We start from the raw sequence: 18,378 nt of genomic DNA, 5'->3' as shown, positions 1-18,378 counted from the left end.
ATAAATACATTTTATTTTTTCCAAGTAAACTTTTAAATTAAAAGTTTACAAGTAAATACCTATTTAAAAATCTGAATCGACATTTTGAATTTAATATTAATAGATTTTAATATAATTTATTGTAAACTTGAAACATATGAATAAAATTAGCTTAATTCTCTTTACATTTACATGTTGTTATAAAAAGTTGACAATAACCAAAATAAAATTTTACCAACATTACTTTGATAAAATTAATTAAACCTAATTTGAACATGTTTTTAATATAATAATTATACTTAACATTTTCAATCAATTCAATGATTTTGTATTAAGAGGATTCGATACAGTCGATGTAGACCATCTTTAAACAATTAAAAATAAGCAATATTTTAAGTGCGTGCGTAAGTGTATTTTTAACGAATTCATATACGTTTTCAGAAAATTAATTTAATTAACAAAATAGGTATAATTGACATGAAATAAAGAAATAAACCAAGCCAGGATCGAATCCTCTTAATTTTACATTTTTTTTTTTTTTTTTTTTTTATCAGATAATGTTTTATTATTATTTATTCTTAACAATATAAAAAATATTTTAAGCTTAATATTGTTATTCTAAAATCAAAGATTTTTTTATTTTTGGTTTTTGAATTTCCTACTAATAAAAAAATGAAGCAATAGTATATTCACAAACGTATAATTTGTAGCTATATAATAATATTTATAAAATAAACATAACACTACAATATTATATTTATCCAATTAATTAAAATATAGGGACATTATTCAACTTGAATTACAATATTTTCTGTATAAAATTTTATGGCTTATGTCAAAATTAACACATTAATGACTTAGATATTTATATATATATGAAAATAACTTATATTAGGCGTGGTAAAAATTTACATTTATATTCAATTATATTTAATTCACTCTTCTTATTTCAATGTACAATAAATATTTTATGAATCATAGAATATTTATTAATTTGGTTTTACTTGAGATTTTAATATCGTGTAGATAATTGTTATGAGTATAGCAACGCTTTTTCTTTGTAATTATAATATTTTTGATAAAAAAAAAAAAAACACAACAATTCTATATAAAAAACAAAATTACTATTGGAACCATTTGTGTATATTTTCAAGTACCTATGTATAATATTTTAAATAAAATATCATTAATTGTTAAGATGTTGCAAATGCTATGACGCCAGTTAATTATTTAACTCATAGGTAATAGTTATTTTGGTTAAATTTTTGTTTCAGAAAACGTCATTACTCATTAGATACAAAAATTAATAGGATATTAGGAATTGTTAGTCAATACAATAAAATTATGAGGAACGCAAATTTGGACACGTATAACGCCTCTAATCAGTCGTACCTTAAATAATTGAACTCCGATTACAGCGAACATGAACTGAAGAAGGCATGTTACCAACACTATGTTCCCGATCGTTTTGACCGCAACAATGACACACTGCACTACATGCTAAACATTTTGTATTACTTCATTTGTTATAACTTAAAATTCATAAAATATGGCTGATAAGTATATATGTTTATATAACTAATACAGTATCATAACACATAGTCAATTACTTATATAGGTACTATTTTAACTACAGAACAATTTAGACTAAGTTTTTTTAAAATTTATACTCCAAATGCTTTTCAAACAATTATGTTCATGTTTTTTTTTACAATTTTTAAATTTGTATTTAAATACAGTTTTTAAGGAACTGTATTATATTTTTAAGCATTTTGACCGAGAAAAAAGGAATTTAAAATGTATGGAAAAAAATTTTAAATATTTGAAAAGCTTATCAAAGATGAAATACAAAAATATATTTAAAAAAAAAAAAATATGTACAACTATTACACTTATGCCTTTGTTAAGAATCTATTTTTATATGTCTATGTAAAAAAAAGTTAGTACATTTTACGAAAAATGGCTTTTGATAAGTTATAAGCTATAATATGAGATATTATATGATTAGATACTACATCTTTAACTATAACAAAATTATTTAACACAATATTTATTTGTTATCTACGCAAATATTATTATTATTTTATTTTTTTTTTTTTTTATTGAACTGATAAAAACTGAATGTAGATATTACACGATATTACAAATATTATCTACCAACATATAATATCATAATGAGTACCCACTGCAGAAGGCAACAAATTATGAATAATATTGTACTGTCTTTGAAACTAAACATTGTATAGATTATTATTGACATAATAATTTAATATATCAAACATTAAATAAATTAAATTGTTAGGACCCAGCAATGTTTCAGTTTAGAAAAAAAAAAAAAAGAAACGTTTGGGTAATCATTGTAACAATTATAAACTATACCTATTTACTTGAGTTGTGCAAGATTAAACGAGTTATCGCATGAAATTAAGTTTTTCTGGATTATTTTAAATAGAGTTTTTCTATGTTTGTACACCTCAATAACTTTTACTATAAGTCTTCTATTATTCAAATATGATTTCAAAATGTCATAATTATAGAGCCACAATGATTTTAATCCACTGTAATTTTTTGGTTTTCTTGTCTCACGATAAAAAAAAATTAAGCAATAATATTTTGGTGCTTCATAGAAATCTGTGATTATTAATGAATAGAGAATTAATTGATTTAGTTGTTTTAAAAAATTAGTTTTAAGTTTTCATTGAGTATTTATGTAGTTACATAAGTTTTAATGAAGACGGGTAAGTTAGAAAAAATTATTATTATATAATTCATACATATATGTGTACAGTAGGTGGATGAGTGGAAACAAAGACACATATTATGAGGAACTATATAATATGTGCATAATATTATAATATTATAGAATATAAAGATAAATATTTATAATTTTGAAAACATTTTGATTTCATTATTTAAGCATTTTAATATCGTTAGTTAATAAAATAGCATATTTATTAATAGATAAAGAATTTTGCAAATTTTAAAATAGATACTGTAATTTACTGGAAAGATCTACCTATATTAAAATTCTATATATTAATATTAACACTATTGATATATTATTGTTATTATTGTTATTATTTAAGCGTTATAGATAAAACCTATGAAAAAAATTCAAAATTAATTAACTGCAATAAAAACTGTATTATTATTAAACTATGTTATATGATGTTAGATGTATTAAATAGCACAGGTTTTTTTTAACAAACATGGACTAACTCATACGTATTAATAATTATAAACGCTACTATTTTCTAGTTACTTAAGAGCTAGAATAATATTAGATACTCATTATAAATTAAAAACAAAAACTTGACTACACAAAATACAGATTATTTAAAACTACTTAGTATTTAAGTACCTATATCAATATAAGCTTTAAAACTATAATGTTGATTCTGTTTATTTATATGTACCATTAAATAAATGATACATCATTACATAGAATATGTGTAATACCTTTATACATCAATAAAATTTAAACATTTCCTTGAATTCATAAATATAAAAATATTTAACACTGACTACTAAAATAATAATAGAAAATTGATAACACATCAATTAATAAATGTTTTTTTTTTTAATATTTTAGATATTTAAGAAAAGTTAATGAAGTTTTACAAAATAAACTCATTTAAGAGAGTATTAAAAAAAAATAAATAAATACTGAAACGATCTTCAACAATATATTAAATTTAAAAATAAAATTTTTAAATATTTATTTTTTTGTAATATCTGTACTTACTTTCAGTCCTTTTGCTCTATTTATAGCACGTAAAGGTCTAAGCACTCGCAAGACTCTTAAGACTTTTACTAATGACATTGGTCCCGCGCTGAAATTTTGCGTACTATCATTTTAAAATAGTATATACTGTTTAATTTGTTTTAAGTTACATACGTTGCCATTTTAGAAATAACCGTCAACAGTGAAACAGCCACAACTAAGAGATCTAAGAGATTGAAAAATGATCGACAAAACGCCCCATCATGTAAAACAAATCCGTATGAGATAATTTTAAAAATTATTTCAAGAGTGAAAACCGCCGTGAAGAAGTGGTCAAATTTCTTTAAAACCTATGAAAATAAAATACATTTTTCGTTATTATAAGATTTTTTAGTACATATATTTTGACTTACGTTATTTCTTTCTGAATCTGCTTTTAACGGATCTTCTGCAGCTAATAACGCTGAAGAAACCATAATACATACTAATATAAAATTACTGAAATATGTATGGTTTTGCAACCAATGACAAAACGTTCGAACTCTAAACAAAACATAAGAATATTTTATTAGTATAAAATTTAATCAACTTAAAAAAAAGTAAATTTTCTCGTAGTGTAGGTTGTTGTTATAGATATATAACAACAACCATTGGCAGATTAAGTGTATTGAATATGTTGTAAGTGGGTTATAACTTATGAATAATGATAATATTATTAGTTTATCTTTATAAAACTATATGCGCCGTATTAAGTTGATCCTAAGATGAGTTTCTGATTAAATTTTTGGAAATTTTACATTTTAAATACTTTAAATACTATTTGTAGCTTTTTAAATATTGAATTCATTGGTTTTTTTGAAAAATATAGTTCGAGGTTGGAAGATTCTTAGACTTTTATTTTTTCTAACAATATAAAAATTATATTTTGTTATGTTAATTTTTATTCGTTTGTACTATTTGATTTTTATAATTTCTTTCAAAATTTATCTAATTGCTAAATGTTTATTAGAGCAAGTATAATATTTTAAACATATTAACTACGGTCTACAAATCTCTATTAATAATATAATATTCAGGACTTTTGTGTGGGCCGGAAGCAAATGATTTCATAGGTAAAATGAGTTATCCTATTCAAAATTGATTTTTTGAACGCATGAATGTATTATTTTAAATTAAAATAATCAATTACAGGTAAAAATAAAATATTAAATGACTTTATTTTCCAGTTATGTAGAGCAAAAATAACAGTAAATATATCACTGTGGCATATTACAATTGTTCGCCACACTATTTTACTTTTTTTTATGTATATCTATTTCAATAAAATTTATGCTGTTAATAAAAGTTATTTACCGACTAGTCGGTGAAAATATGAAAAATGAAGAAGCCGGAGGAATAGGCATTCCTTTATTTGCATTGTTGAACTCTTCCATTGGACGGACACCATCTTCACTTTCTTCATTTTCTAGAATAAATCAGTATTATTTTAATTTCGTGTTGGCTATGAAATGACGCAGTCTTATAATTTAACCTGGATTTCTATTTGGCTCGAAATCGAATCCTTCTAAATCAATTTTGATATTACTGTCACTTTCATAGTCTTTCCTTGACGAACTATATTAAAAATTAAAAAAAAAACCTTGTTAGATTAAAAAAAAACAATGATAAGAAGGTCAACACATACCATTCGTCTGAAAGTTCTTCCTCAACAGAAACACCTTCAGAATTGTCTCCTTGATATTCGTTATCTCTTTCTTTCGATTGACTATTACTTCGAGATTTTTGTTGTTTGTCAGGTTGCTTAATGATAAAAAAAATTTAATGAATGTAATGTATAAAATGAGAAAAATATTTATTTTTTTAAATCTTACTACTTCTTCTTTGTCTATTGCGGTCAAAGACTCTGCATCAGCTAAATTATCTACAGCGATAGCCAAGAAAACATTTAGCAGTATATCTGGTATATTATTACATAGTTAAGGTAGTTTATAATTAATTAAAAAAAAAAGTTTTGTGTTTCCATAAACAATCGACGCGCACAGTTACATAAACTTTATATTTTGTATTTTTACTAATTATTAATGGATTTATATTTAGGTATCTATAGTTTAGAGTTTGTTAAATAAATAAATTAAGTTAATTATACCAAAAAATACATTTGAAACATTTATAAAAAGTTTATATGAATTTTATTTTTTGATTTTAGTTGTTTCTTGATCACTTTCGAAAGTGGTATGTTTAAATACTTCAAACTTTTTCTTATAAATGAGTAAAAATTATTAAATTTCCATTCCCAAGAGGTTAGGGTGAAATTTCTTGTGTGTCTACATGGATATCGGCAAAAAGTGTTTATCGATTAACAGTGATGTACATTAAATTATTAATAAATACTTATTATACATTACATAGATTACAGAGAATCACTTACACAATAAAGTGTGTTACAAAGCCGATAATATTATATGAGGTATCGTAAAATTATAGCCTTTTGGTTTATTATATGGTTTATTGTAAATCATTATTCAATAATTTAATTATATTTTAATTTACACTTGTATAGAAAATGAATTTCTCTCATGTAAATAGTATTAAATGCCTAATTCATTTATGTAAATTATAAATTAATATAAAATAAAATCCTTTCTAAATGCATGATTACTTAATATATAGGTACTTTAATATTTTTTAAAGGATACAATTACCGCAGATAAACAATATAATAAAGTAGATGCATGCTAAAATACCAGGTGATGAAACACCATTGTAAGCTTTTATTCCATTGTACATCACAACATTCCAATCTTCACCAGTCAATATCTGAAATATATGTTAGTAAATTAAAAACATCGAATTAATAATAATAATAATAATAATAGAACAAAAGTAGACTATGACTTATGTCAATTATGAGTTTACATCATTTAAATATAATTAGTCTGAATTAAATATTTAAATTGATTAATGCTAATACATCTTAAATATTTTATAAGCTGTAGATTATAGATATCTAAATATAATAAAAATACAAAATTAGGATTTGTTAAAAATATTATTTTTTATGTTATATAGTTCTATTCATAACATTTTCATCAAAATTCGGGTTCACTTTGAAATTGGTTGAACATTTTTTACGACTATATTTTGTACAATTTTAAATTATTTAAAATAGAACTATATAGGTATGTATTACTCAAATTTTTCTAACATGAAAAATTTAAAAGTTTTGTTTAATATATAATATGTATAACGATATTATAAATATTAAAATATTATAAAAAAAAAACTTAAAATGTATTAAATTAATTTATACATTATTACTATAGGGAAAACTGTAAACGTCTAGATTATTGTTTGGAAAATAGATCTAAAACATTTTTTTGGTATTACGTTAATTTATTTGTGGTTATTAAGCAATGCTAATCCATTTGTCCATTGTTCCCAAGTTTTCCTTTAAGTATGTTTTTAATCGATTTAACGTAAAAAATTATCGCTCACACATATTTGTTATTACCGGTAATATTACTAGACTATAACTGCAAAGGAGGGATGAACCCCTTCCCATATAAATTGGTATTAAGATATTATATTTGTATACACTGCATAATGAAATAAAATATTTAAATTTGTTGTGTGTTTAAATTTAAAATTTATACTGTCAGATCGCAATACTAACATTAAATATTAAATTTAATTATGAAACAAAATAATCATGTCTGGGTATGTAATATATAATGAATAGAAATTGTAGAGTTGCGTCATTTAGTAAATATTTAATTATGGATAGTGCTCAAATATTATGGGTATCGTTAGTGTATTATGTATCGTAATGCATAAGGGACAAACAATTAAAATATTTACTTACTTGAAATACGGTTAATAAACTTTGCCAAAACGTATCAAAATTACTACGTGGCTTATAATCTGTGGGATCAAAGTTAAACTTTCCACCAAACACTTGCATCCCTAATAACGCAAATATTACGATAAAAAGAAACAGTAGAAGCAGCAAAGAAGCAATGGATTGTATCGAATTGAGCAACGAGGCCACTAAATTTGACAGCGACCTCCAGTACCTATCGAACAAAATAATATTTTATTATTAAGTACCTATTAATATTGTTGTGATATAATCAACTATTACTTTGTAACTTTAAAAACCCTGAGTAGTCGTACACAACGTAACACTGATACTCCAAGTGGTAACATTAATTCCGTACGCGTTAAAATCGTTTCAGTTATACTTCCAATGACAACAAAACAGTCAAAACGATTAAAAAGCGAAACAAAATACCCCTAAAAACAATAAAATAGTTTTAAAAGGGTTTTGTTTTTACAACCACAATAATTTGTTATTATTCACAAAGTATCATTTTTTTTTATTTACGTTGTGTATTTAATATATCATATTATGTAAATGTGTGAAATTTTCTTACCTGTATTCCGAGACTATACATTTTTAATAACATCTCTAATGTGAAAAGAGTAATGAAAAAGACGTTTGTAATTTCTACAAGTAAAAAAAAAAAAAAAAAACATTTTGATATTTATTATAATCCATTATACAAGTGACCAGTTAACCAGTCTTGAAAAATTATTTTATTTATATAATATCAACCATGTTAAATTACACACCTTGAAAGTAATCCAACCACTTTGGTTGCTTATAATGTTCTGTTGCTAAAACGCCAGTATTTAAAAACACTAAAACGATAATTAACCAATAAAATGCTTGTGATTTTACTGCTTTACGGCAAGCTCGTCTAGCTCTACGATTAATTCTGAAAAAATAAATATAAATCAATAAATCAATTGTAGATTAATGATAGAAATATAATTTTTAAATTTGATTAAAAAACATCATTTTAAAAAACTAAATACGAAACTTGTCAAAGTCTTTTCGTTTCTTTTTCCACCACGATTTACTTGAGTCAACTTCATCCCGTTCCACATTGGCTGATTTGTTTTCATTTGCATTATTATCTACTTGAAATATATAATAATATTTTAGAGTACAAACATAAAACACAAAACATAAAAATTATAACATTTCAGAATATTTTTATTTAACATATAATTAAGGTCGAATAAACTTTGTAATTTTAACAGAAATAATTTTAATGAAACTAGTGTTAACATTGGTGTTGTAAGGTTAGAAAATATGAAATGAATGTTTTTAAAATGACTATTTATTAATTTAAAATAAATTAACTAGGTATAAAAAATGTAATGGGACTTATATATAAGTTTAAAAGTAATAATTTACCTTGTTGATTGGAAGATTCATTTTTATCATCAGCATCAGGTTCAATATCTTCTGCTTGTGTTATCCAATCCAAATAACCTCTTAAGTCCTCTTCAAGCTGTTGCTTTTCACGAAGTTTTTGAAAATCTCCTCTAGCTTTTGCCTTTTCTCTTTCTTTAGAAAATTCTCTAAAATTTGTTAACATTAATTTACATATTATTATAATATATATTTACTATTTTATTAGATTTTATTTTATAAATATGTATATATGTATTTAATATTATTGTAATCTGTTCATTTAAAAATATTAAACATACCCGCTTAACACACCAAGAATAAGATTCATTACGAAAAAAGCACCTAAAATGACCATGGAAACAAAATATATCCACTGCCATGAACTTCCTAATGCATCTTCAATCTAAATATATAAAATTTAATTATTTATCAAAATATTATAAGTAATATATACCTAACAGATATTTGTAATTTTATCTATTAATTTTATGCTAATAAGTTAATACATATTTTTATTTTGCGGAAATTCTAAATAATTTATAATTTATAATATAGTTTTAAAATAGTTTTATAGTAAATACTACACAAATAATTAATAAAAAACACTTTTTAATACATATAAAATATAAATAATATAAATTTTTTAAAATTACTAGGTGGGTTAAAATTAATTTTTGATTTATTAAAACGTAATTTGTTTTTGAATACAACAAGAGAGTATCGAAAAAAAAGTAAGAATAAACAAACAGACCAATTGATTTGAGAATTATAACGTTATTTAATGATTTTTTTTAAATATATTAAAACGCGTAAATCAAGTAATATATATTTTTTAAGAAATATTCTTTTTATAAATTCTTAAAATCAAAAACTTCAAACAAATATAAAATTAGAAGTTATTTGTAAAAATCACAAAGAATAAAAACATTTAATTCAAATCATATAAAAAGGGATATTACTTGTTCTATTTTAATCTATAAAATCAGAATTCCATATTTTTTAACATCAAAAAGTAAATTATTTAACAACTTACCAATGAAGATAAAATCATATTTATGAATGCATTCCATAATGCTATTTCTATGTGTTTTTTTTTTTTTTTTTTTTTTTTTTTTATTATATCTGAATGATAATTTTTGGTCAATAAATAAGTTTACTATTTTATTTTATAGAAAATTAAGTTATTAAAAAAACACTATTTAGTGCTATTTAAATTTATTTATTTATTTATTTAAAAACATAAACTTGGACTTTTTATTTATTTATTTTTTCTATTCTGATTGTGCGTATGTTTAATAAGTAATATACTAGGCAGAGTTACACAATGAACGAGTTCTTTTAAGAATTTAAATATTTTATTCACTTAACATAAATATTTCATATTAAACGATGTGTATATATATATATATATATTCTACGTGAAAAATCTGGGTTTATAAGTGTATTATAATATATAACATATTTATTACATGTATCAAAATACAAGCAGTAGTAACTTATTAGTTATTACACATCTAATAATGAAGTTTTTGTGAAGAACTTTAATTATCTATATGATATCCGCGATGAAGATTAACTAAGTATTAATAAAAGTATATTTAGTTAATTTCTATTATAAATATTTTTAAATGTATGTAAAATAATTAAATATTATGTAATAATTACACTGTATAAAACGTCTGTCCATCCTTCAAGAGTAATGCATTGGAAAACGGTTAACATAGACAAGCCAAAATTGTCGAAATTGGTTATTCCAGAATTCGGTCCTTCCCAATTTCCACGACAGGTGAAATTCCCTTCGAGACTAGCGCAATTAAAACCACTAATATCTCCATAATTACCTTCATCACATGGATGAGGATTGTCCATCACTGTAATACAGAGTAAAATTGGATTTAGATTTTTTATTTATTTTTTATAAATAATTTAAAAATATGTTTTTTTAGAATAATCAACATAGTGAAAAAATCTTTATTCATTAAATGTTGGAAAAAATAACTTTTGATATAATTTAAATAAAAAAAATAATAACAATAAGACTAAGGATTGGGATTTATCCTTCAATCTCCTTACTGTGCCAATAATTTATAGTAGAATATAATTAATACATATTATATTTAGTATATATATACTTTTAGTTATATAATTTCCAATAAATGGATTAGGAATTGGTATTTTACAACTATGATATACCTACATAGTATTTATAGTATAATATTATTCAATTCTAATATTTTATCATCTATATTTTATTTTTATATTATGTAAATAAATAATAATATTGATGAGTTAATTATTCCGTAGAGATGTAGATAAATTTTGTCATTATTTTTATTTTTTTGTTACTTTATGAAAGTATATATTATTAATATAGAGCTATATGATGGTATGGCAATATGGAAAGTAATTGAGTATCTAAATATCAAGTTTCATGTTTAGCAAACATGAAATATGATTTTATATATATATATATATAAAATATGACTTTATTGGATCGTCAGTGGTCGCTTTCATTAAACTAAAAGTTTATTTATATCTGCCAATAATATTTTAGTATACTTTTAAGTGTTTGTTCTTCATGTCCCTTCCTAATTTTATTACTTGGGAATTTAATCAACAACAAATATAGTTATAAAGTCATATTTAAAAAAATATGAAACATAATTAAATTATTTAGTAATTATTTTTTTATAAATAAAAATTAAACGTGTAACACACAATAACCTATTACACTAGAATCAAATTATTTAATTACATAACAAATAAGTTAAATAAAGATAATCAAATTTTTAAAAATTATAAAATAATACTTGTGTCATTATCCCAGCAAGTGGTATGCAAAGTCCCAGAGAATAACTCTAATCCAATAATTGCATATATGATGATAACAAATATAACTAAAAGCGCGATGTGTAATAAAGGTACCATGGCCCGTAAAATTGAATTTAATACAACTTGCAAACCTGTAAATAAACAAATAAAACGTATCAATAATATTTTAAGTACTAAACATAATATTTTATCTATTAAACGGTATGCATATTAAATATTTTATCATATTAAATGTATTCATAGGTTTCAGCATATAATACATATAATATTATATTTGACATCTAGTTGATAAAGTTGTGGATTTTTTGTGTCACGATTCGTGAAAAGTAAGATTATATTATAAAGAATAGGCAATTTTTATACATTATATTGTGTTATAATATGGGGTATGTCTATAACTTAAAATATTATACTGAAAGTTTAGAGCTGTAAGGGCTATTGCATTTAAATAATTCAAAAGAAAAAATCACGTTATTAATTTTATTATAGTACTTTGTTTAGTAGGTATGTGAAATATTGAACATGAGTTTAAATAATAATATGAGATGAAATTATTTTTCTAGACATTAGAATGTACTTTTTAATTGGTTTTATGAAAATAGAATAATTTTAGTTTAATTTTGTGTAATTACTTTAATTTATTTGACGTAAGTTCAAAGAAACACGTTTTAATCGTCTGTCAAAAATTGTTCTTTAATCCATCAAATATAGATACGTAACACTTATTTCATATTTATACATTATGTACTATACACATTAAATATGTATAATATTATGTACTAACATTAATTTCTAAGAATATTTTATGATATTTATGAGTATACATAAGGCCATATTTATACAAGGACACATGGGACATTTAAACAGGGGTCCACCGATAATAGGCAATCAAAATTAGTTTTATTTGTAACCATATTATTTTATTTAATAATCTTGAGTTTTGATGATATTATTGATAAATTTTTAAAACAAAAAGCAAGAAAATGTTAGTAAAACTTAAAGAAAGTTTAACTTAAAATTTAGTTTTATAAAAGTATTATTAAAATCAAAGATATAAATTATTTAAAAAAATAAATATTTTTTAGTTTATTTAATTATAATATAAATATTAAGTTAGCGTAGGTGATTAGAAATGTATAATATTCTTGTATATTAAATATAATTATGTTTAACCAAAACAATTTTATTGAATGATTTAGAGTTCCAACATTTTAAATCGTACTAGGCTTATAAATTGGTTAATTGGGGCCAGAGTACGCATAATAAATAGTGCAGATTTAATAAAATATTTCATATTATTTAGACTTTTGAAAAACATTTTTTTCAATGGTTTAGTATCAATTTTATCTTTCAATATCCAAAGTTGTTTTAGTTAAACAGCAATAAGCACTATAAAGAATAAGTAATATTATTTGACTATTTGAGTAAACATATTTAAGATACTTATATGATTTCCTTTTCGGCATACCTAATGTCCTAATACACATTATTTAAAAATCAACTACTATATGATGTAAATTCAGAAACTGGAACCTTTATGGCCTTTTCAGTATCAGTTATGGTACGGTTTTGTCAATCAGAGTATCTTTACTAATTATATAAGGTTTTAAGTAAGTATACATAAGAATTCAAAAATCGGAATTTGAATAAATTGATTATAAAAGTATAAAATAAAGTTAAACATTTTTGTTAAATAATTCTTTATATAATATGTATACTAAATGATAAAATGAATTTGTAATTTATTTGTACGTAAAATAAAATTGCTTACTTGGTACACCCGATACTAATCTCAGTGGTCTTAAGACTCGGAAGGCACGCAACGCCTTTACATCAAATCCGTTTATTATACTGATACCTCTGAAAAATAATAATTAAATATATTAAATTATAAAATATATCATTCATAGCCAAGTTACCCCATCAGAACAATTGTGAAATCCAAGAAATTCCAGCCGTTTCTTAGATACGCGCCTGGATGGGCAACAAATCCGTATGCTATAATCTTCATTATACATTCAACAGTAAATATAACTAAAAACACTCGTTCAATTCTATCCTAAAATTTATAATACATATATTAAAAACAATTGGTATTAGGTTCAAGTCTTTATTTAATCAAAAATTAGTTAAACTTACTAAATAACCGTTCACTGTATTTGAATCGTTGCATGGATATGGTGTATATACTGCGAGAGCAACGCAATTAGCAAATATTGTCATTAAAATTAAGTATTCAAATGGTCTAAATACATTTGTTAAGAAAATATAGTTTATGAGTAGAAATTATAATCATACATTTCAGAAATCGTTTTTCTTTTTCAGAAAATTCTAATTTTTTATCTACACTAAATAATATCATATTTCAATGATTGTAATTTTCACTATTTTAGAAAATAGACATAATTTGGTAAGTTTATTTAATTTTGCTTAAGCGTTTCGTCCAAAATATATAAAATTTACAAAAATAAACTTATAAAATGTGAATTGATTAATACATTTTTTTCTAATGGCTGTATTAAATATATATACATAGAGTAGGGTATCGTTAATCCGAACGAGACTGTTGAAAGGGATTATTTGGATTATTTATGATAGAAAAAAATAATGAATTTTTTAGCAATTTAAATTTTGGAATTAATCTTTATCTATACTGTGTTAATTCATAAAAAATTCGTCGTTTAAAACACAATTAATACAATCAAAATCATTATAATTATGTCTATACAGCCAGTTAATATGTACCTATGTATATTACATATAGTTATGAATTATGATACACGTGTAGGTATATTAGTATAGCGATGCGGAAATTTCCAAGCCCGTTCGAATTACTGCGTTTTTTCGGATTAGCCTGTGTTTAGATTAACGAGACCCTACTGTAATAATATTTAATAAAATTATAAACAATCTGTAATAATAAAATAACATTTTAAGGTTTTCTAGAAAATTATTGAAAGTCATATTGTTTGATATTAGATGTATCTTTGGTCTATTATTTATCTATTGAAATTTTAAACAATTTTATAATCTGACTCTAATATTACACTAAATTTTAATACTGAATTTACTTTGAACAAAAATTTCAAATACAGTATGTGTATTTAAAAAAGACATTTAAAATATGAGTAATTACCAATAATTATTGTATTTTAATAATATTCAATAAATGTACAAAATAAAAAGGATACTTCCATTCGATTACACCAATACATAATTTCCGAAGAGGATTTTTGAGAGATAGGCAGCATAATGCTCTTTGCGGTCTGTCGGGTAGCTGTTTTCCAGGTCTGCGTATAGGTCTTTTTGTTACCTGTTTAGTTTGGTTGTTGTTTGCCGGATTGTTATTGTTGGTATTGTTGTTAATGGTGTTATTATTATTAGTGTTCGTGGTCGCATTGTTGCTACTATTGTTATTTGACACCCCATTAGGATCGGCATTGTTGTCATTTACAACACTCATAGTTTTTTTTTTTTTTTTCAAAATACACAGAAAGAAGTAATGAGTATTACCCCACTAAAGCCATGTTCCACAATTTTACCTATAAATATAAAATAGAGTTAGTTTTAAATTGCATATTTATTCAAATATATACTAATCTAACAACAATTTTTAATTATAACAGTATTATTTACTCATTAACTTAAAACTTAGCCTATTCCGAAAATATCATAACTTAATCAGTTTGTTTAATATATTGATTGTCTATCTCATTGTTATATGCATATTTAAAGAAAGCACGTTTTTAAACCTTATGAATAATTAAAATAATTACTTTATGGTTTATCTTTGTTTATTGAAAAATTGTCCACTAGAGTAATTTCCTCTTTAAGAAAAATATAAATACATCTGGTAATGCCTTATCAATTAATCCGTTTATGATATATAAAAAAATAATTAGACAATTAATAATTTTTTTTTAAGCTCTAGCTCAACTTATTTTACCTTTGTTTGATTACAATTTAATTATTATTCTACTTTAGATATTTATTTAAATATTTATATTTGGTGATACAACATAAATTATACCATATTTTAAATAATTTATCGTGAATATATTCGGCCAATTATTAATATTAATAAAAAAAAATTATTAATTAATATCAACTGAAGGGTGGAATACGATTATGTTCTCCACTAATCAGCAGTATCTTTTTTGTAATACGATTCCGTGCGTTAAATTAATTTTATTTTTATATCATGTTGATAAAGCCAAATGTTACGAATTTTATAATGATAAATAAGTTTTAAAACTAATAAAATAAAATAAATCTAAAGAATAACGAACAAAACAGAAAGCTTATAAAAAACGCACAACGGTCAATTTTAAAGTGTTCAATCATCAATACATGTACTTATATAAATATTAATAGAGATTCAAGTTGAAATAAAGAAAAAAATATGTTCAATTTCAATACATATCCATAGTAAAATAGATCTTTCAAATTTTGAATATCAATTTTAATGAATTTGATGTAATGATTCATATTCAAACTTCAATTAACATATATAATAAATATAAAATTCACATAAATATTTTAAAATAAATTTATCTTCAATTGGCAATATTAATTCCTAAAAAAATGTTTTAAATTACTTATAATGAGTAACTATATTATGTAAATTAAGTACTTATTATTAAGAGCATTCTTCATATTTTAATTAAATTAGATTTATTTTAATATTACTTAAATTATGATGTTTAATTATAGTTTATCAAAAGAAACAGATTATTAAAGTGAAGTTAATTAATTTTTAACCTTAAAACATTTTTAGATTTTAAAAATAACAAAAAAAACTTTTAACATGATTATGTTACTTTTTCAAATTGTGTAACTATAAATTTGACAACGTTGACGTTTATTTTAATCAAAATTATTATTATTATTATTATTAGGAAAATACATACACAATCATGTTCCCTAAAAGGGTTTATTATATACGCAACCGAATTTACATCAATATTGTGTTAATACAAATTAACATAACATAATTAAATAAAAAAATTAAGTATTTGCACGGCTATATATAATTTTAGTCTGATTAAACTATGCTCAATACATGATTTAAAATGCTTATATTTGGATTTACGTGATTATAATTTTAATATTTAACATCACACTTAAAATAATCTCTGATAATTGAATAAATAAATGACAAAACACTCAAATTTGAAATTTATATAATATCGACACTTTTCGGAAATTATGATATAAATATTTTTTATATTAATATTTCTCAGGTATTAAATATTTATATAAATGTAAGTAGCTACATTAAAAAATAAAAATATGACGATTAAAATACTAAAATAATTTTTCACTTCACCTTTATTTATATACTATTTATATAATATAATATTATTAATATTACTATTTATATTTATTTAATAATTTTAAATAGGTAATTTACTTATTTTTTTTATCTTTCGCCACAAATCTTGGCTTGGATAAAATCTACAGCCTTTAATATTTATTTATCCCCAAATTTTCAATAAAACTGTGAGAATTACTACTTTAAAATCGGAATAAAAACTTCATATTATATTCGTACTTAATATTACTACAACGATACAATGAATAATACACGGATCCAATTCGAATACATTGTTTTATACATCCGAACCCAATTCGTACAAAATTTAAAACTAATATTGTTTTCGGACTTAATTCGGTTGCAGTTAATAATATATTATATATATGTATAATAAATATATAACATATTTAAAAATGTTAGTAACAGAATCTTAATAAATAATAGGTGCATTATTTCATTAATGAAAATGTAGTTTGAAAAAAAGGAATCGTATTTATATATTTATAAACTATAATATTTTTTAAATCAATTGAAAGAAATTTTCGACATATAGAACGATGTAGAATAATTCACTATAATTATATAAAACTAATAAATAATACATCTTAATATAATTTATATCAAAAATTTCGATAAATATAACATCGTAAATCAAGATCTAATAGTCCGTATAAAATATAATCTTTGTGTAAATACAAGCAAATTTAATAAAATAATCATAGTTCATTAAAAAAGACCAGAAAAATTGGTCAATAATAATTAAATAAAAATCTGAAGTATGTTTTAGTGTTATTTTTTAAATTACAACAAAGTAACAATAATTGACTTTACAGCAACATTCACTTATTATTATATGTTCTTAGAAATTTCAAAATTATATTTTTTAATGAGCCGCTATAATTTACTTCTGAGAAATTATCAATAAAGTATATTTGTTAAATTATAAAAAACTAAAAAATAAAATAAAAATAGATTACATTTTTTGTGTGTACGAGGAAAATAAAATGGCAAAAGATAAAAAACCAATATATGTTTATGTGCCCGCAAGCACGTATCAAATATTTTCAAAATGTATATGTTAAAAAAAAAAAAAAAATTCAGTTAAGTAATACAAATACATAATACAATATATCATATACACCCGAATACGCAAAATACAGAACAATGGATCACATAAACCTACCACAGTACTTCTGCAAATAATAAACAAATACAAATAAATAATATAGCAGACATTTTGTAAAATCAATACACTTCTTGCTC

General features: G+C 22.4%; 1 protein-coding gene across 10 annotated transcripts in view; it reads right to left on the bottom strand.

The window, feature by feature from the left end:
- Positions 1–18,378, bottom strand: part of LOC112603766 (voltage-dependent calcium channel type D subunit alpha-1) — a 37,812-nt gene that overhangs the window by 12,425 nt on the left and 7,009 nt on the right. For 7 of the 10 annotated variants that reach the window (XR_003115177.1, XR_003115178.1, XM_025352506.1 and 4 more), the window contains exons 2-23: positions 14,990–15,340; positions 13,938–14,043; positions 13,718–13,857; positions 13,570–13,658; positions 11,777–11,929; positions 10,632–10,837; positions 9,266–9,369; positions 8,967–9,133; positions 8,587–8,686; positions 8,336–8,481; positions 8,137–8,210; positions 7,845–7,996; positions 7,566–7,776; positions 6,400–6,520; positions 5,575–5,660; positions 5,388–5,503; positions 5,235–5,317; positions 5,057–5,168; positions 4,117–4,246; positions 3,878–4,053; positions 3,725–3,827; positions 1,372–1,479 (exon numbers count right to left, since the gene is read on the bottom strand). Coding sequence is in view for 8 of the 10 variants with exons in the window: in XM_025352506.1 (XP_025208291.1) it covers positions 1,372–1,479; positions 3,725–3,827; positions 3,878–4,053; positions 4,117–4,246; positions 5,057–5,168; positions 5,235–5,317; positions 5,388–5,503; positions 5,575–5,660; positions 6,400–6,520; positions 7,566–7,776; positions 7,845–7,996; positions 8,137–8,210; positions 8,336–8,481; positions 8,587–8,686; positions 8,967–9,133; positions 9,266–9,369; positions 10,632–10,837; positions 11,777–11,929; positions 13,570–13,658; positions 13,718–13,857; positions 13,938–14,043; positions 14,990–15,261 (2,955 nt within the window). In the remaining 2 variants the exon portion in view is untranslated. Of the gene's footprint in view, positions 1–1,371; positions 1,480–3,724; positions 3,828–3,877; positions 4,054–4,116; positions 4,247–5,056; positions 5,169–5,234; positions 5,318–5,387; positions 5,504–5,574; positions 5,661–6,399; positions 6,521–7,565; positions 7,777–7,844; positions 7,997–8,136; positions 8,211–8,335; positions 8,482–8,586; positions 8,687–8,966; positions 9,134–9,265; positions 9,370–10,631; positions 10,838–11,776; positions 11,930–13,569; positions 13,659–13,717; positions 13,858–13,937; positions 14,044–14,989; positions 15,341–18,378 lie in introns of those variants that run through there. The other 3 variants (XM_025352502.1, XM_025352501.1, XM_025352507.1) reach the window with 3 other exon arrangements.

The sequence above is a fragment of the Melanaphis sacchari genome, unplaced genomic scaffold (assembly GCF_002803265.2).
Source record: "Melanaphis sacchari strain LSU unplaced genomic scaffold, SCAv2.0 Contig110_pilon_pilon, whole genome shotgun sequence".
NCBI lineage: Eukaryota > Metazoa > Arthropoda > Insecta > Hemiptera > Aphididae > Melanaphis > Melanaphis sacchari.
The sequence above is the reverse complement of the archived record's forward strand: the minus strand, read 5'-3'. Positions and strand labels throughout refer to the sequence as shown.